The following is an 18,964-nucleotide window of genomic DNA, read 5'->3' on the forward strand; positions in this document are numbered from 1 at the left end:
GACCCCACAAGGAGTGCCTGCTCCCGTGGCAGAGTGTGAGAAGAGCTTGGTCAGCTGGCCACACCGGGCATACCTTGTTCATTCACTTGGTCAGGCAGCCCCACCTGCACTTGATATTTCCATGAGAAGTCGGGCATAAGAATGCCTACATTCACGCACGGGGGTGGGTGCACGGTGCTAGACCTCGGAGACTCTCAGCATTTCCTGATCCCACCGCAGCTCCTCCTTGCACGGCCCTACCCTAAGTGGAGGAACTTTGGGGAAAGCCTTCAACCAGAGCTACAACCTGCTGTGCACAGCCTCCAGCACGGCCCACCTGGCCCCTCGTGCCGCCCTGCTGTCGGATGCGCCCGGTAAGCCCCCAGCCCGCGAAGAAGAAAGTAAACAGGCCTCAGCCTCCGCTTTATTGCAAACTCGGGCTGCGCGCGGTAGACGATACACTGGACACCGGGAAGAGCCTAGGCCGAGGGAGGGACGGGGCTCGAGGGTGCAGGGACGCGTGCTGGGCCAAAGGCGAGGGGCTCAAGGGAGGGCCTTGGCCAAAGGTGTTGGGCCGCAAGCCAGGACCAAAATTCTAGGGCTCTAAAGGGACTGAGGCCAATCCACGGGAAGCCGGACTCCTGGAGGAAGGGAGGAAGAGATCTAAGACCTTTGAGGTGTAACCAGAGGGGCGAACCTAAGGCAGGGGTGGGGTGGGCGGGCGGGGACAGGGTCGGGCTCAGTGGAAGGTCTCCACCTCTACCACGGTCCAGTCACCCTGCGGGGAAGCCACGTCATCTGGGGAGAAGCTAGTGACTGAGGTGATGCTGGCGCGGGACTCGTCCAGCGGCGACAACAGTTCGGCCCAGCGGCCCAGTTCGGCGTCGCTCAGCGCAGTGCGGGCTCCCCCCGCGCTGCCGCCACCCCCGGCGCCACCTGGACCACCGCTGCCTCCCGCGGCCTCCTCTGTCGCAGCTAGCAGCAGCGTCCGGCTCAGCAGGTGCTGCACGACGCTCGCCTGCAGCGCCCCCAGCGGCAGCTCTCCCAAGCGCGCCGGCTTCGCGCCACGAGAGGCCGCGCCAGCCGCAGCTCCGGCCGCCGCCTTCCCACCGCCCGCGCCGGGCCCGGGCCCGGGATCCAGTGCGTCTGTGGCGGGGCTCGCCGACTCGGGACCTTCAGCCTCATAGATGGTGCACAAGCCATCAGCAGAGCCCGACCCGGATGCAGGAGACCAAGGCAGGGGCGCTCCTGCGGGGAGAGGAGCCGGGATGCTCAGAGAGAGCGGGAAGCCCCACCCCCGCCACGAGACTCCGCCCCTCTCTTCAGCTCCGCCCTCAGACCCAACTGTCTTGCCCCCGAGCCTCGCCTCCGACCCCGCCCTCTCACATCCCAGACCTCGCCCCTTCTACTGCTCCGCAGAGTCCGGAGGACTGCTTACCTGGGGTGCTGCGGATGGCCAGAGGCGGAGCGGAACCTCGGCTCCAAGCTGCCGGGTGGCAGGCGGCGAGCTCGGCATCGGCAGGCGGAGAGGCTGCGGCGCCGCCCTCAGGCCCACTGTCGTAGCCGCGCAGCTCCTCGGGAGTGCTGGTGGCGCTGCTGCTGTGGCCCGCCAGGTCCGGGCCACTCAGCGTACTAGACGGGCTGCGCGACGGCGGCGGCGGTGGGCCTGGGGCCAGCGCCAGGGTCAGCCGTGGGCCCGAGATGGGGGCATCGGGACCCGGGGTTGGAGGGCGGCGTGGGGCCTGCAGAGGAGGTGAGGCAGGGGGAGAGGGAGGGGTCTGCAAAGTCGGCAATGCCAGGGAAGGTGGAGCACGTGGTGGGGGCGTGATCAGAGAAGAGGGAGGGTCTTGCAGAGGGGATGAAGCAGAGGGAGAGGGAACCCCCTGCATTGGGAGAGAGGCCAGAGAAGGTGGAGCCTGCAGAGGAGGCAGGCTCAGAGGAGGAGTGGCCTGTAAAGGGGGCGTGCTCAAAGAAGGCGGATCCCGCGGAGGGAGTGTGGCCAGGGGAAAGGGAGAGTCTTGCAGAGCGGGTGAAGCAGGGGGAGAAGGAGGGGCCTGAAGAGGGGGCAAGGCCAGAGAAGGTGGAGCCTGCAGAGGAGGCAGGCTTGGAGGAGGAGGAGCGGCCTGTAAAGGGGGCGTGCTCAGAGAAGGTAGAGCCCGCGGAGGAGGTGTGGCCAGGGGAGAGGGAGAGTCTTGCAGAGGGGGTGAAGCAGGGGGAGAAAGGGGGGCCTGAAGAGGAGAAGAGGCCAGAGAAGGTAGACCTCTCTGTGGGGGCTGAGCCCGAAGAGAGGGAGGATCATGCAGAGATGAAGCAGGGGGAGGAGAGGGTGGGGCCTGCAAAGGAGGTGAGGCCAGAGAAGGTGGAGCCAGCAGAGGAGGCAGGCTCTGATGAGGGGGAGTGGCCTGTACAGGAGGCGTGGTCAGAGAAGGTGGAGAGTGCGGATGAGGCACGGCCAGCGGAGGAGGGGTCGCCCGCAGAGGTGGTGAGGCTAGAGATGGGGCCTGTATAGGAGCGGCCTGTCGAGGGGAAGTAGCCAGAGGAGGTGGAGTCTGTAGCAGGGGCCTGACCAGGAGAGAGGGAGACTCTGAACGGGGAGGACCCTGAAGAGAGAGTGTGGTCTGAGAGGGTGTGGCCTGTGGAGGGGGTGTGGGAGGCGTGTCCAGTGTATAGGGCGTGGCCTGAAGAGGTGGAGACATAGGACTGGCCTGCGGAGGGGGCGTGGCCAGAGCGGAAGGAGCCTGCGGAGGGGGTGTGGCTAGGGGAGAGGGCAGGTTCCTCACAGATGCTGCCTGAGACTGAGGGGCTTGTAGGGGGGCAGCGGCTGGTGGTAGAGGACTTGCGGAAGGCGGTGTGGCTAAGGGAGAGGGGAGAGCTGGAAAAGGAGGTAAAGTCAAAGACGCCTCGGTGGGGAGTACACTATGCAGAGTAGGTGAAACTGATGGAGGGACTGATGCCAGAAGAGGGGCCATGGCCAAGGGAGAGGCGGACCCCTCCGGAAAAGATGTACCCAGGTGTGTGGGTGGAGCCTGCAAAGGAGGTGTGGCCGGCGGAGACGGGAGGGTCAGCAGAGAGGGCGGAGCCGGAGAGGGAGGGGCTAGTGGATGGGGCGTGGTCAAAGACCGGCTGAGGGCCTGGGAAGGGGGCGTGGTCGGTGGAGAAGGAGGAAGTGCGTCCCGACAGGGAGTGGTTGGGACACGCGGAGGCGGTGCGGTGGGACAAGGTAGAGAGGATGTGGCCAGAGGAGGAGAAAGGCCCCTCACTGGGGCTGCGCCCTTCCTGGGGGATGTGGCCTGCGGGGCGCGAAGAGTCTGCAGTCCTTTCGACTTGGGCTGAACAAGAGCCCGGGGTGCTCCAGCCCGGGACGCTCCAGAGCGGACTGGGGAGGATACAGGGGTGACGCTAGAGCCCAGGGGGCGTGAGGTTGGCCTCTGGAGGCTCCCGCCGGCGCTGGGTCGCCTCCTGGAGGCAGGGCTCGGCTCCGCCGCGCTTCGCTCTGGGGCGCTGCTCACTGACTTCTTGGAAGCCTCAGTCGTCGGGGGCCGGAGCCGGGCACTTGGAGCTGCCCGAGGGACACCCACCTCAGCGCCCGCAGCCCGGGGCCGACGGGAATTGACCGGGGAGGGGATGGCTGGGGTGGACCCAGAAGAGTCTGGGGACAAAACAGAAGGCCGAAGGTCACCAATACTTCACAGCTCAGGAACCCCTCTGGTTCCTCCCCCAGGTTACATACCTCTCCGTGCCCCAGTACTAAGGGTGCTCCTTCTGGGTGAATCTGTGGCTTTTCCTCTGGCTGCAGGTTCCTCAGCTGGGGGACGGAGCCCCTTCTGCCCAAGAAGGCCTGGTCTGGGGACAGGAGGGCCTGCGATCAGGGCAGAGCTCCAGCTCCTATTTCCTCTCCCAAGTCTACATTTCCCCATCTGTAAAATGGGGCATATGCTCTCTCTGCCAGCCAATAACAGCTTTCACCAATTTGCGCCCAGTGATCAGCAAGTGCTCCCACACACTTTAATTAAAGGCTTCCAGATGGAGACACTAACCCTTGCCTAAGGGACTAGGGGGTGGGGGCGGGTGTGTTACCTGGTGGGCGGGCTGGCATGCCCAGGGCTAGAGATACAGCCTGAGCCTGGGGTCCTGGCAGGGGTCCGCTCCCCTCTCCCAGCTGCTGGGGGCCTGGAGGCTGTGGGGAGAAGGCCGAGTCAATGCAGGTGCCCCAGATATCAAGGAAAAGCTGGTGCCTCAGAGGAGGGGAGGCAAGATGGGGTCAGAATCAGGGAAAGAGGCTGAAGTACCTGGGCTCCGGGGGCCCGTCCCAGCGCTCCTCGTTGGTCCCACCTGGGGAGTAACCTCCAGGAGAGCGGCTCCCCGGATGCCCCCCGTTCGCTCTGCCAGGGGCCCTCGCCCTGCGGCTGCTGCTGCTCCCAGAACTCGGAGAGCAGCGCTGGTTACTGGAGGAGGGGGTCGTGGAGACCCTGCGGGCTTGGGGATTTGAAGGCCGGGAGGGCGAGAAGCGGGCGGGCGACCAGCGGCCGCTGCCCTGGACTTGTCCCTCTTGTCCATCCAGCACCTGACGAAGAAACAGATTAATCAGCATCCCAGGTCCTGGATCGCTATGCTGCCTGCAAGGCTCTGGGTCCTGGAACCTCTCTGCTCCTTCTCCTGCGTCACCAACCATGGGCGCCCAAACCTCTGCTTGGATCCACTTCCTTCCACCCACCCACCACTCACCAGCGCAGCTGCCCACGGTGGTCCCCAAGCCTCGTCCTTATCGCCTTTCCTCCAGGCCACGCCTGCCTCTGCTCCCTCTCAGGACCAGAGATCAACCCACCTACCCCTCGCCCTCTCAGGGCCTTGACCACCAGCGTCGGGCCAGGGAGCTGCCACAGGTTCCAGATGAAGGGATGAGCACACGCCCGGATCCCCTCGCCAGCCCCCAGAGCAGTCCCGGGCCTCCGGGAGAGATGCCGGCACCTGCCGGGAGGAGGAGCGGTCCCGGCTGCCCGCGCACGGGCTTGCGGAGACAAAGAGCCGCGTTCCGAGCCCGTCCCCCTGCGCCCGCTGGGCCCTGGTCCGCGTCGCCCTTCCACCTGCTCGCGCCACTGCTCACCTCGGGCTTCGGTCTCCCTCCGCTCCACGCTGGATCCCCTGGGGTGGGGCCGGGTGGGAGCGCCGCGGCAGTGGCTGCGGAGGGCAGGCGAGGGGAGGGGGCGGCGGGCGGCGGCGCGGTGAGGCGGGCCCGGCCCTTGGCGGCGGGCGGGGGAGAAGGGGGCGCGTGCGCTGGATGTAGACCGGGAAGGCGCAGGCGGGAGCGCGCGGAATTGAGTGGGGAGGGGGGAGCTCGTGGGAGGCAGAGGCGGCTTCTCTGCGGCTGCGCCTGAGCACCTCAGACACCCAACCGGAGGGGCTTCGGGGACTGGGGGTAATCCCTTGGGGTCTCCAATCCAGTCTAACCCCCTCTTCCCCAGCCGCTGCCGCACACACCTGCCCAGGCCCCCACCCAACCACCTGGAGACCCGAGGCCCGCCTGAACGCGGATAGGCTGGGCCCTGGCAACCAGGGGGCGGGACCATCGCGCCTCGTGCCCAGTTCGCCAATCCGGCCTCTCGATGTCCCTGGCCCAGTCTTCGCCTTCGCTACCGCAGAGGCTGCCCCCAGACCCAGGTTTCCTGGGGCTTCCACCTCTCTTTTACCCAAAGCTTTTTCACAGACCCCAGGAAACCTCCTATCTCGTTGAGCTCGGGGGACTGGTGGGAGAATGAAGCCCTGGGAAAGTAGGGGTAGCCCCCGATTTGGGGGAAGAGAGGAAAAAAGAATAAGGGGGAGAGAGAGACCGAGACTGGTGAGAGGTGACCCAACCTTCTACAGGGCAGCGCACCCCCACTCTCCATACCCTCCCAGGTCACATAAAGTCAAGTCAGCAAGTCAGCAAAGGCTTCCGGATAGAGCCAGGCTTTGAGAAGATGAGATTATGGGGGGGGGGGGGGGCGCGGAGGTGTCAAAACTGGTGCATGAAGGAGCTGAAGAAATTCCGTTCGAGGTTTCCCAGCCCAGCCTGAGGGAGTAGAGGTGTCATTTTGGTGACTTGCCAACTGGTGCAGGGGCCACCTGGAGTATCTTGACAGGGGATTGTGGCGTGGAGGGGATAGAAGCATGAAGAGGGAGATGGCCATCTTCAGCCGCCCTGAGCTGGGGCACAGTGTCAGGTGCCCTCCTGCACCTCCACTTATACTCAAAACCACATTGGGGACTTCTCTGGTGGTCCAGTGGCTACCCTCCCAATACAGGGAACTAGACCCCACATGCTGCAACTAAAGGTTCTGCATGTCGCAACACAGACTGAAGATCCTATGTGCTGCAACTGAGACCCAGTGCAGCCAAATCAATTAATTAAAAAATAAAAGACCACATCGACCCCACAGAAACACTGGGCTCTCTGCTCCCAAGCCCAATCTCTCCAGACTCTTAGCTACCCACTATCCCATCCCAAGGAAATTGCTCCCTCTGCCCCACCTTGTCCCCATCACATTTGTTCATATAGAGAGCTTGAGAATGCCCTGTGTGGTCCCATTCATACAATCTCCTGGAAACTGCAAGCTAATCTACAGACAGTGATAGATAGCAACTCAATGGTTGTTGGGGTCCAGGGAAGGGAAACTTTTGAACCACTCATTGTAGCCACTCTGACTGATTCCTGACCCTGAGAAACTGCATGTGTGCTCAAGTTTCTGTCGAGTCTGACTCTTTGTGACCCTATGAACTATAGCCCACCAGGTTTCTCTGTCCATGGGATTTCCCAGGCAAGAATACTGGAGTGAGTGGCCATTTCTTCCTCTGGGGATCTTCCCGACCCAGGAATCAAACCCTTTTTCTCTTGTGTCTCCTGCATTGCAGGTAGATTCTTCATTGCTAAGCCACCAGGGAAGCCCTGAGAAACTGTCAGACAGTAAATTCTTGTTGTCTTAAGTTTTGGGGCAGTTTGTTTTGGGGCAGTTGTCACACAGCAATAGATAGCTACCTCAGGCTCACAAAACCTTAAAAGCTGGTTATAAACAATCAAGTATTGGTGAGAATATGGAGAAATAAGAACACTTGTGTACCATTAGTGGGAATGTAAAATGATACAGCCACTGTGATCCACTTATATGAGATCCCCAGAGGATGCAGATTTATTGAGATGGACAGTATAATGCTAAGTGCCAGGGGCTGGGGGAGAGGAATAGTGAATTCGTGTTCCATGACAACAGAGTTTCATTTTTTTCAAAATGAAAAAAGTTCTGAAGATGGATGGTGGGGATGGTTGCCTAACTCTGTGAAATTACTTAATGCCACTGAAGTGAGAGTATTGGTTGCTCACTTGTGTCTGACTGTTTGGGGACCTCAAGGACTACAGCCCTCCAGGCTCCTCTTGTCCATGGGATTCTCCAGGCAAAAATATTGGAGTGGGTTGCCATTTCCTTCTCCAGAGGATCTTCCTGACCCAGGGATCAAACCGGCATTGCAGGGATCAATGTGCATTGCAGGCAGATTCTTTACCTCCTGAGCCAGCAGGGAAGCCCTTAATGCCAATGAGCTGTACCCTTAAAAATGGTTAGGATGGCAAATTCTTTGTTATGTGGTGTACATTACCACAATTGTTTAAAAACTTGTATAGTATGCATGTGGGGAAACTCATGAATTACCAATGGGAATGTAAAGTAGGCAGTCTTTCTGAAGGACCACTGGGAAGCATTGCATGTATGTCATATGGCTAAGACATTCCACTCAAGCGTTTGTACCTGTGACAGATCCCATACAGCCCCTGCTATATCCTCTGAGCACCCAGAGTCCCCACATGCAGGGAAAGTCAGGAGTCCCAAGGCGTGAACGCCCCCCCTCCACCCCAGTCTCCAGCAAAGCCCTCAGCCACGACAGACAGAAGCTGGTGCAACAATGCTTCCACTCCTCTGCCACTTAGGTGGGACACCTTGGAGGTGCATCTGCCATCATCTCCCAGAGCTGCCGTCATTAACACCTACTGGCTTCCTTCTCTTCCCCACTGGCTCATGGTTAATCCTTCCTGAGTTCACCTTCCAGAGAAACTATTGCCATCTAATTCCTTGCCTCGGGGTCTGCATGAAGAAGAGCCTGAACTAAGCACCCATCCATTATTTACTGAATGCCCACTGTGTGCCAGGCACCATGTGAAGTGTCAGAAAAGATATGTGTCTAGGGCCCGTGGGGCTTCAGTTCCAGTGACCGCAGAGACTATTGCACAGGAGTGCAAAGCAGTGTGTGACAAGACACGCATCCCAGCATATAGCTGAGAACAAACCCTCAGGACATGGATCTCAAGGAGCTACTCCAGAGGCTAGAGGAAAAGGAGAAGCTATTCATCTCAAAAGGCCCCTTTGCTACCACTTCACCTCACCCTGTTTTGCTATATGCACAGCATAAGTGCATGCTCAATGACTCAGTCATGTATGACTCTTTGAGACACCATGGGCTATAGTCCGCCACTCCTCTGTCCATGGGATTCTCCAGGCAAGAATCCTGGAGAGGGTTGCCATTTCCTTCTACAGGGGTCCTTCCCCACCTGCATCTCCTGCACTGGCAGGCAGATTCTTTTCCACTGCACCACCACAGCATTTGTCACAAATTGACATTATCTTGTTCCTTAATTACACACATCCTTACCCTCTCCCTCTCTCCACCCCCACCCACACACAGACACACTCCAATAGAGCAGAAGCTCTGAGAGAGAAGATAGCCTCACTTATCTTGTCCACACAAAGAAGGTTTGTCTTTGGGTGGCCTGTGGCCGAGCCCACAGGGACTTCTGCAAGGGGGTCACGCCCATTGCCAGATTTCACAGAGGAACCTAAGCTTAGGGGGTCCCAACCCTCGAGGTTTCAGAGTATCTCTAATCTGGTGAACTTCCGGGCTCGTTTTCCCCATGAGAGATAGGGCCTCACTCTCCTACCTTCTCAGGTCTCCTCTCCTTTGAATCTAGCAGACAGAGCAGATCAAGGTAAAAGTCTTGTCTGAGATCTAGTGCAGGCCTCCCAAAGTGGGGAGGAAATCGTGGGGGTTGGGGCAGCAGGGTCTCCCTTTGAGAAGCAGACCTCCCAGATTGGACTCCAACCTTGGCTCCCAGAGCCCTCTGACCCCGGACTCTGTCTCCTCCCCAGTGGAGAGCGTCCCCTGGTTGGGTGGTCACAGCAGGAAGGAGAAAGCGCCCCGCCCTCCCTTGGGCCCTGATCACAGATTCCCTGTTTGAGTTTCAAAGCCAAGTAGCTCCACCTGTTACTGACTGGTCTATACAGCTTAGCTCCCAGAAAGGTACTCTCAGGTTGGCTTTGGGCGTCCAGCGCCTTCAGCCCCTCTCAGGGTCCCTCGTGCCAGGTCCGCCCCACTGCAGTGGAGCCCAGAATTCTACCGTTCCTGCTCCTCCGACGAGCCCCTCCCCTCCCCGGGGACTTCAGGGTTAGGCTCGCCTACCTCCGGCTAGCCTACGGTACCGGGAGTCCGGGAGCGTCCGAAGGGAGGCGGGGCCGAGACGGCTGGTGGGCGGGGCGGGGCGGGGCAGCCCGCGGCTCCGGTCCCGCCCGCCCTGACTCACCCAGTCCCGCCCGCGAACTCCGCGGGAGTCCGGGCCGCTCAGCTCCCCGGGACACAGGAGTTGGAAACAGCGTCTGGCCCGTGAGGTGAGTAGGTGGCTCTCCGCGCTTGGGGACCCGGTGGTGGGCTGAGGACCTGGCCCACAGGAGGACCGCCCGAGGTGCGGCTGGCCCTGCGACCTGAGCCCTAAGCCGTCTGGGGCACAGAAGGAGCTGGGCGGGGGGTGGGGGGTGAGGGGGGGCGGTGCAGAGAGAGGCCCGGCCCTGGCCAGCCCAAGGGCGCCTATCCAGGGAGCCCGGCAGGCCTGGCCAAGGACAGAGTGAAGATCGAACAGCTAGGGTCCACCCTGGGCGTCTTGATACCCTGTTCCCCTCTCCTCTTGCCAGTGACAGCTCATCCCAGCGAGCCCCTCACCTCCCAGAACCCTAACACGTGGGGGCCTCCCCAGGCTGTCCCTTCCAGGTCCCTTGAAACTAAAGACTCCCCAGAAGCCCCAGTCCTGGAAGGGCAGCTTGGAAAAGTACTAGGTTGGGACTCCCCAGGCCTAAGGCCCAGAACTGGCTCTGCTGCTACTGCCCCCCACTCCCGACCATAATTTCTCCCTCGTGTAGAAGTCAAAGGTTAAACCGAATGCCCTCCAAGGCCCATTTCGGGGCTGACAACTGTCACTGTTTCTTCTTTGCCGCTTAGCTTGGGCGGTGGGTGGAAATGGGGGGTCGGGGTGATCAGGGGCACCCACCACCACTGCCAGTGTTTAGAGGCAAGGTCGGGGCTTGAGGGAGGCATGAGAGAGAAGCAAGGGTGAGGCATGGGTAGGCAGAGCTAAGGCTACGTAGGGGGCAATTTCCTGTTCAGAGGCTGACAAGGACAACTTAGCCTGGTAGGCAGAGCAGCCATCTTCCCTCCATCTCTTCTCTACCGGAAGGAGCCCCCTTCTGAGGCTCCCTGGCAAAGATGCTTCACCTCAGTGAGATGTTCTTGCTCAACCTGGAACAGAGTGCCTGTGATCAGATGGACAGGACTCAGGGGGTCTCCCTCAAATGCTGCTTGTCACAAGCTGGGACACCTTGAATGAGTTATTTCACTTCCCCGAGTCTGGGAAATAAGGGTCTCCACATCCATGCTCCTGGAGTTGGGCTCAAACAAGACACCGAAAGCATCTGGTGGCCTTAAGTTCTCTGTCCCCACACCCCCATGAGGCTTTCTCCCCTAGCCCTCCCACCAGCCTGGTTCAGACAAAGGGGGGCCAGTCTTGTGTCTGGGGGAAACTTAATGGCAGGTTCCAAACAGTCAAGATTGAGTCATGGAGACAGATAATGATAACCCCATGTCTGCCTTTGTTGTGTATATACCTTGCTCCGTGGGAGCCTCTGACCCATCCGTTGGGGACCCTGGGTGTCTCTGCCTTCTTGCTTTTGATTGTGGGTCTGGGATGGCCAATGGCAGAGCTTCCACAATTGTGAGATGTGTCCTGAAGGGTGGCAGGACCTCGGGGGCAGGAAGCTGGTCCTCCCTGCCTGTGTGGCATTTCTGCTAAGAGTCACCATTCTTAACTGAAGCAGTGTCCCTTGCAGGGGCAGGTGGCCAGGGCAGGGAGAATAGTGGGTGGCCAGAACTGGAAGAGAGTGTATGGCTGTGTCTCCGGTCCTGAGTCTCCTTTCAGCTTGTACACACGTGCACTGGTGCGTACACACTAGAATGCCCCCAGGGTTGTCCCACTTGGTGGCTGCAATTTGGCCCCTGGGGGCTGTGGAGTTGCCCTGGGTGTGTTTCTGTCAGATTCCCTGGTGTCTGAAGCCTGTGATGCACTGGTGGGGGGTGGGGTGGGAGGGGGGTGGGCACCTTTACTGGGCTTGTTGTTGAGGACAGGTTGTGAAACTCAGCGCAAGGGCTGGGTCACTGGGTGAGGGATCCTGTGTTCTATGTACCCCCTTGTGTGAGCCTGGTGCTGGGTGAGTCAGGGCCTGAGTCAGGGGCCCCTGGAGACCGGGTGTAGGCAGGTGTGTCCCTTCCCTTGCCTGCCATCCCTGGTGGGATTAAGGGGTGTGGTGGACTGCCCTGACTTCAGCCGGCTGGGCGGGGCCTGCATCCTACAGCCCCGCCCACTTCCACCTTGTCCTCATTCAGTAGTAATAGAAGGCCTTCCAGGGTTATGGGGACCGAAGAGGGAGGCATGGAGGTATCAGAGCAATTGGCCGAAGTGTGGGACAGAGGCCAGGCCCTGCCCCCCAGGAGATGGGTGGGAGGCTGGAGGATGATCCGATGACTCAGACGCCTCCCTTCCTTGCCCAGCCAGTGACAAGCTATCAGGATGAGGACCACAGGGCCCAGGAAACCTACATGAGAAACAGGCGTCTGTGCTCAGTCATGTCCCATTCTTTGCGACCCCATGGACTATAGCCCCCAGGCTCCGCTGTCCCTGGGATTCTCCAGGCAAGAATACTGAAGTGGGTAGCCATTTCCTCCTCCAGGGGATCTTCCCCACCCAGGGATCAAACCTGCGTCTCTTGCATCTCCTGCATTGGCAAGTGGGTTCTTGACCACTGCCATCTGGGAAGCGTGAGAAGGATGAGAAACAGGGGCTTTATATTGGGGAGCATGGGTGCTGGGGAGGGGAGATGGACCGGCCTAGGAGCCCCCTCGGAGACAGTGGGGGCCTTGCTGCCTCTCTTTCTCTCCCCTTCCAGACCTGGGAAGAGAGGCTGCAGGGCTGCCTGTCTGGGAGGGTGCTGTACCAGCTTGTGGTCCACGCCCCCGAGTGACTTGCGCCTGGCTGTCTGTATCTGGAATAATGATACCTTGGTCTAAAATGAAACCCAGGGACAGAGAGAGTAGGCTGGCCGCCCAGGAGCCTGGCAGCCCAGCCCCGTCCTAGACGTTGTAGTCGTAGGTGTCACCCTGGCTCTCTCCCTGTGAGTTTTCCATTTCCTGATTCTTTGCCCCTCAGCCCTTGCCTTTCGGGTATCCGTTTTCCGCAGCAGATCCTAAACACTGGCCCCACCAGAAACCCAGGTGTCCTCGTCCCTGCCAACCCTCCTCCCCCCCCCCCCCCCCCCCCCCAGGGCCGGCAAGCCTTCAGCTCCGCCACTCCCTGCCCCTGGGGCCCGTAACCAGAGCCAGGCTCCAGCCGGCTTTTCCGGTTGGAGGTTGGAGGTGGTGCCCGGAGCGCCCCTGAAGGGGGTGGGGGTCCACGCCCCGGAAGTCCCGAGTCTCGGGACTCTCTGTGGTCCAGTGACGGAGGGATCCCGGGCTGGCCGCCTGGGTACCGGGTGTCCGGAGTCAAGGAAGCAGAGCGAAGTGTTTGGGACTGGCGTCAAGGGTGGGAGGAGATGCCTGGGCTCGGGGAGAAGGCCACACCGGCGAGCGGTGGAGCAGCGGCCTCGTGGAATGCCCCTCCTGAGCTCTGAGAGGGCAAGCCCAGTCCCAGCGGGGCAGGGGTCCCTGGGAACAGAGGTGGCGAGGACTTACCGAGCAGTAAGTACTTCCCACCTTAAGCCAAGCATTCAGTCTTAGTCGCTTGGCTCCAGGAACGAGGTGAGGTCTGGGGGGCGGGGGAGGGGAAGGGAGCGCACAGCTGTGGGTTCTGCTGGAGTTCGGCGGGGCGGAGCGCGGATACTGAGAGCAGAGGCGTGTTTTCTGGCTCTTCTGGGGGCCCGGCTCACAAGGCGCCCTTTCCTGAGGGTCTCTCTCTGCATCCTCCGCTTCCTGCTCTCCTCACAGGAGGGATGATTCCGGTGGCGGAGTTCAAGCAGTTCACGGAGCAGCAGCCTGCCTTCAAGGTGCTCAAACCTTGGTGGGACGTGCTGGCCGAGTACCTCACCGTAGCCATGCTCATGATCGGGGTCTTCGGCTGCACCCTCCAGGTAAGGGGCGGGGCGGGGTGTGGCCTGGATGGGGCGGGGTCTCCAAGGGGCGGGGTCTGGGAGATTCCGGAAGTCTTCCCTTATCCTATCATAGTTCTAGAGACTGGACATCCGAAATAAAAGTGTTGACAGGGCTGGTTCCTTGCGAAGGCTGTGCCTCTCGTCTAGACTCTGGTGGCCTCAGGCATTCCTTGGTTGATAGAGGACATTCTCCCTGTATCTTCACAGCATCTGCCCTCAGTGTGAGTGTGTGTCCAAATTTCTCCCTCATCTTAACTTGATTACATCTGCTCTGCAAACTATTTCCAGATAAGGCATCAATCACAGGTTAGGTATTTGGGGCTTAGGACTTCAACATTTTTTTGTTTAATATTTATTTGCCTGCACCAGTTCTTAGTTGCCTCATGCGGCATTTTTACTTGCAGCCTGTAAGATCTTTATTTTTTTTTTTTTAAGTTGAAGCACGAACCCTTAGGTGTGGCATGTGGGATCTAGTTCCCTGACTAGGGATCAAACCCAGGCCTCCCGCATTGGGAGTGCCCAGTCTTAGCCACTGGGCCAGCAGGGAAGTCCCTAGGTCTTTAACATCTTTTTGAGGAACATGAATCAACCCAGCTCTTGTATTTCCAGACAAAGTCCCATGCTCAAAGCTTTAGTGACTCTTCCAAAGTTACAGCCAGCTGAGGACAGCTGGGGATCAATGCAGACCTCTCCTGCTTGCAGCCTGCTTCCTCTTCCTATAGCTTCCCAGGCCGCCCTAGATCCTTCACCCTCTTTCATATCCTCTCCCCCATCCCCAGGTGACACAAGACAAGATCATCTGTCTGCCCAGTCATGAACCCCGGGAGAATTTATCTGAAGCCCCGTGCCAGCAGCTGCTGCCGCGGGGGGTCTCAGAGCCCATGGGGGACCTCCGGGAGCTGAGTGGCCTGAAGAACAACCTGGACCTGCAGCAGTACAGCTTCATCAACCAGCTCTGCTACGAGACGGCCCTCCACTGGTACGCCAAGTACTTCCCCTACCTGGTGGTCATCCACACGCTCATCTTCATGGTCTGCACCAGCTTCTGGTTCAAGTTCCCCGGCACCAGCTCCAAGATCGAGCACTTCATCTCCATCCTGGGCAAGTGTTTTGACTCGCCATGGACTACTCGGGCGCTGTCCGAGGTCTCTGGGGAGAACCACAAGGGCCCTGCCACCACCACAGCTGGGCGGGCGACAGTGACCGTGACCACAACAGCAGGGCCGGGGAAGGCAGGGGAGGGCGAGAAGGAGAAGGTGTTGGCAGAGCCCGAGAAGGTGGTGACAGAGCCCCCAGCTGTCACCCTGCTGGACAAGAAGGAGGGGGAGCAGGCCAAAGCCCTGTTTGAAAAGGTCAAGAAATTCCGCGTGCACGTGGAGGAGGGCGACATCCTGTATACCATGTACATCCGGCAGACGGTGCTCAAGGTCTGCAAGTTCTTGGCCATCCTGGTCTACAACCTGGTCTATGTGGGAAAGATCAGCTTCCTGGTGGCCTGCAGGGTGGAGACCTCGGAGGTGACGGGCTACGCCAGCTTCTGCTGCAACCACACCAAGGCCCACCTCTTCTCCAAGCTGGCTTTCTGCTACATCTCCTTCGTGTGCGTCTACGGGATAACCTGTCTCTACACCCTCTATTGGCTCTTCCACCGGCCCCTCAAGGAGTACTCCTTCCGGTCGGTGCGGGAGGAAACCGGCATGGGCGACATCCCCGATGTCAAGAACGACTTCGCCTTTATGCTGCACCTCATCGACCAGTACGACTCACTCTACTCCAAGCGCTTTGCTGTCTTCCTCTCTGAGGTCAGCGAGAGCCGCCTGAAGCAGCTCAACCTCAACCACGAGTGGACTGCCGAGAAGCTGCGGCAGAAGCTGCAGCGCAACGCCCGGGGCCGGCTGGAACTGGCCCTCTGCATGCTCCCGGGGCTGCCAGACACGGTCTTTGAGCTCAGCGAGGTGGAGGCGCTGCGGCTGGAGGCCATCGGCGACATCACCTTCCCCCCAGGACTCTCACAGCTGGTTCACCTGCAGGAGCTGAGCCTGCTCCACTCACCCACCAGGCTTCCATTCTCCTCACAGATCTTCCTGCGGGACCGCCTGAAGGTCATCCGAATCAAGTGCGAGGAGCTGCGGGAGGTGCCCCTGTGGGTGTTTGGGCTGCGCGGTCTGGAGGAGCTGCATCTAGAGGGTCTCTTCCCCCCAGAGCTGGCCCGAGCGGCCACCCTCGAGAGCCTCCGGGAACTGAAGCAGCTGAAGGTGCTGTCTCTGCGGAGCAACGCCGGCAAGGTTCCCGCCAGCATTACTGATGTGGCCGGCCACCTGCAGCGGCTCAGCCTGCACAACGACGGGGCGCGTCTGGTGGCACTGAACAGCCTCAAGAAGCTGGCGGCACTGCGGGAGCTGGAGCTGGTGGCCTGCGGGCTGGAGCGCATCCCCCACGCCGTCTTCAGCCTAGGTGCACTGCAAGAGCTTGACCTCCGGGACAACCACCTGCGTTCCATCGAGGAGATCCTCAGCTTCCAGCACTGCCGCAAGCTCCTCACGCTCCGGCTGTGGCACAACCAGATCGCCTACGTCCCCGAGCACGTGCGGAAGCTCCGGGGCCTCGAGCAGCTCTATCTGAGCCACAACAAGCTGGAGACGCTGCCCACCCAGCTCGGCATGTGCTCCAGCCTCCGCCTGCTGGACGTCTCGCACAATGGGCTTCACTCCCTGCCAGCCGAGCTGGGTCTCCTGCAGAATCTTCAGCACTTGGCTCTCTCCTACAATGCCCTGGAGTTTCTACCCGAAGAGCTCTTCTTCTGCCGCAAGCTGCGGACGCTGCTCCTAGGTTACAACCACTTGAGCCAGCTCGCACCCCAGGTGGGGGCCCTCAGGGCCCTCAGCCGCCTGGAGCTCAAGGGCAACCGGCTGGAAGCACTGCCGGAAGAGCTCGGCAACTGTGGGGGGCTCAAGAAGTCGGGGCTCCTGGTGGAGGACACCCTTTACGACGGGCTGCCGGCGGAGGTACGGGACCGGATGGAGGCAGAGTGAAGCCGGGGAGGGAGGACAAGTTGAGGTCAATGCGTCCCGGATGCTACCGCCCCGGAATCTACCATTATCTTCAAGGGAGGTGGCCAAGTGGGCCCCAGCCAGGAGACAAGGAACAGACATGTCAGGTTGATGGAGCCCAGGCAAGATCCTGAGACTGGTTTGTCTGGGAGGCTGTGGATTTGGGGTGGAACATCCTGGAGAGATTAACTCAGTCAGAAGACTCTCAGACCAAAACCACACCCGTGTCTTTGGCTTGGCTGACCTGCCCCTAGCCCTGGGCCAGAGATGCTGCCCTCCCCCAGACAGCAACCACAGTACCCCATATGGGGGGTGGGGTGGGGGAGGCTCATCCCAATGGGATTTCAACCCTTTCCCCCTGTCCAAAACAGCTTACATCTGGGGTTTTCTCCCAATGAGGGGACACAGATATAAGGGACCAACCTCCTCTCCCCCCCCAATTTTGATATTAATCTCCTATTTATAAGTTGCTTGCTATGGACACCTGAACTCAGAAAGCAATGGTTCTCATATTTGGCTGAAATCAACATCTCCAAAACAAAACATCCTAGCCCCCACCCTTGAAACCCTCAGGACGTTGGCTGGAGGCCAGGAACTTGCTGGTAAACAGAAGCATCCCAGGTAATTCTGATTCGGACCATCCCAGGCCTAAATGTTGGGAAATGCTGACCTAGAGAGCAGATATCTGGGTGTCGAGAGCAGGGATTCTGAACTTGGTTTTAGATCCCTAGATGCTTTGAGAAATCTGATGAAAGCTGGGCACCTCCTTCCTTAGGAAAATGCTCCTGTTCACATAAGTTAAAAGCTCTGCAGGCAACTTCAAGCAATCAACATTCCCTCAGACCCCCCAGGGGGCTATTCATGGACGTGCTAGTGACTGGAACACCTGCAAAGGAGGTACATTTTTCTGTAGGCTGGGGCTTTCTTTCAATGTTCCCTATGTGAGGGAGTGTATATCAGTGGGTGCTTAATAAATAACACTAACTATGAGAGCTATAATTTTTTTTGGCTGAGCTGGGCCTTCCATGCTGCAGTCAGGCTTCCTCTAACCATGGTGCGTGGGTTTCTCATTGTGGTCACTTCTCTTTTGCAGAGCACAGGCTCAGTAGCTTCGGCACAAGGGCTTAGTGGCTCCGTGGCATGTGGAATCTCCCCAGGCCAGGAATCGAACCCATATCCCCCGTGTTGGCAGGTGGATTCTTACCCAGCCCAGGGAAGTCTGAGAATGATAAGTCTGATCCCTTGTGTCCACTCCTGCCGTTGTCTAAGGCTTCTATTCCACCAGACCAAGTACAGGCAGTGGCAACAGTCAGCTTCCAGAATCAAGGCTATAAGCCTCTTCCCTGGGAGCAGAGACAAAGAGAGACCTCAGTTAACCAGGAGACATCAGGTGGTCGTCTACCTAGCCTTTCTCTGGTAGAACTGCCTATCCTTTACATTCAGTTATTCTCATGGCTCCACAGTTTTGGATCTGCTTCACCCGTAAGTTGTCACCAGGAGAGTCATCAGAAACCTTCAACACCCATCAGTTTTCTCGTGCTAGAGTGGGCAGGGCCTTGGCACAGCCTGCCCAACCCTGACCTTCTGGGATCCCCACCTCCATGGTGTCTCCAACATGTGAGCCTCCTCCAGGCACCAGAGAGCAGAAGCAAGCTGCTCACCTGGGCGCCCCAGGGTTCCCGATGGGGACATTTTCCCAGCACTCTTCAGACCAGCTGAAGAAAATGTGTAGGTGGCGAAGACACCAGGTGGAGGAACCAAACCCCAGGTCCTAACTCTGGATTGTCCAGGAGCTAAACAGATGAGGGATGTCTTCAAATTTCCCACGGCCAGTCTGACTTGGAACTCTCTAGCCTTGACCTTGGCCCCACGTCGCTGAGGGCAGGGATCACGCCGCTGGATTCCCACCGTTCAGGCAGTGGCCCAAACCCTACCCCGCCCATCCTTCAAGTCTTCGTGGCCAACCCTGACCCCGCTGAAATGGAAAGGGCTTCCCACAGGTGCCTAATTATGGTGAGTAAGCAGCAATTAAACACAACAGGGACCGTAACGAAGCACTGTCCGAGATGAGAAAGGCAGTTTTGGAAGGCGTGGGTGCCAGCTAGGGCCAGCCGGGAAAAGAAAGAACGAGTCTGAGGATAGCCTGGCGACCACCGGGGACAGCGGCAGGAAATTTAAAAAAAAAAAAGAGAGAGAGCGCAAGCGAGCGAGGGGCCAGGAACGCGCATGCGCAGCAGACGGCACGCGCGTACTCTCGTTTCCCCTTCTGTACGCCTGCGCGCTGCTTTCTCCTCCCACGGCTCTTAACTGAATGGTGAGTGAGTTTTCAAACAGCGCCTCCTGCCGGAGCTCTCGGGGATTTGCACATGCGCATCACACTGGAAGGATGTGTACGCTGCCATCCGCGAGCTCTAGGAGGCGTCACCCCTCCGGCTGGGACGAAGCACGCACGCGCGG

General features: G+C 59.4%; 2 protein-coding genes across 5 annotated transcripts; one reads left to right on the forward strand and one right to left on the reverse strand.

Annotated features, from left to right (window-relative positions):
* Positions 1-394: 394 nt before the first annotated feature.
* On the reverse strand, positions 395-9,072 carry PRR36 (proline rich 36). Its single transcript, XM_061149276.1, has 6 exons — positions 8,936-9,072; positions 4,269-4,543; positions 4,057-4,156; positions 3,710-3,822; positions 1,418-3,628; positions 395-1,227 (listed from the first exon to the last, which is right to left on the reverse strand). Exons 2-6 carry the CDS (start codon positions 4,534-4,536, stop codon positions 719-721), a joined length of 3,201 nt encoding a protein of 1,066 aa, XP_061005259.1. The 5' UTR covers positions 4,537-4,543; positions 8,936-9,072; the 3' UTR covers positions 395-718.
* A 478-nt stretch (positions 9,073-9,550) lies between these two features.
* Positions 9,551-17,497, forward strand: LRRC8E (leucine rich repeat containing 8 VRAC subunit E). Of its 4 annotated transcripts, none has more exons than XM_061150476.1 (3): positions 9,551-9,659; positions 13,294-13,436; positions 14,237-17,497. In XM_061150476.1, the coding sequence occupies exons 2-3, from the start codon at positions 13,299-13,301 to the stop codon at positions 16,487-16,489; spliced, it is 2,391 nt and encodes a 796-aa protein (XP_061006459.1). In that variant the 5' UTR covers positions 9,551-9,659; positions 13,294-13,298; the 3' UTR covers positions 16,490-17,497. The 4 variants fall into 4 exon arrangements, with proteins under 4 accessions (XP_061006459.1, XP_061006460.1, XP_061006458.1 ...); XM_061150477.1 differs by lacking the exon at positions 9,551-9,659 and adding an exon at positions 12,715-13,107; XM_061150475.1 differs by lacking the exon at positions 9,551-9,659 and adding an exon at positions 12,715-13,047.
* Positions 17,498-18,964: the final 1,467 nt, after the last annotated feature.

This window comes from Dama dama, chromosome 9, assembly GCF_033118175.1.
Source record: "Dama dama isolate Ldn47 chromosome 9, ASM3311817v1, whole genome shotgun sequence".
In the NCBI taxonomy this organism is placed as follows: Eukaryota; Metazoa; Chordata; class Mammalia; order Artiodactyla; family Cervidae; genus Dama; species Dama dama.

Excerpts from the sequence above, each read along its gene's own strand:
- LRRC8E (XM_061150476.1), top strand. The coding sequence starts at position 13,299 with ATGATTCCGGTGGCGGAGTTCAAGCAGTTCACGGAGCAGCAGCCTGCC. Across the intron at positions 13,437-14,236 it reads TCTTCGGCTGCACCCTCCAG|GTGACACAAGACAAGATCAT; the intron begins GTAAGGGGCGGG and ends CCCCATCCCCAG.
- PRR36 (XM_061149276.1), bottom strand. The coding sequence starts at position 4,536 with ATGGACAAGAGGGACAAGTCCAGGGCAGCGGCCGCTGGTCGCCCGCCC. Across the intron at positions 4,157-4,268 it reads GACGGGCCCCCGGAGCCCAG|CCTCCAGGCCCCCAGCAGCT; the intron begins GTACTTCAGCCT and ends TTCTCCCCACAG. Across the intron at positions 3,629-3,709 it reads TAGTACTGGGGCACGGAGAG|ACTCTTCTGGGTCCACCCCA; the intron begins GTATGTAACCTG and ends TTTTGTCCCCAG.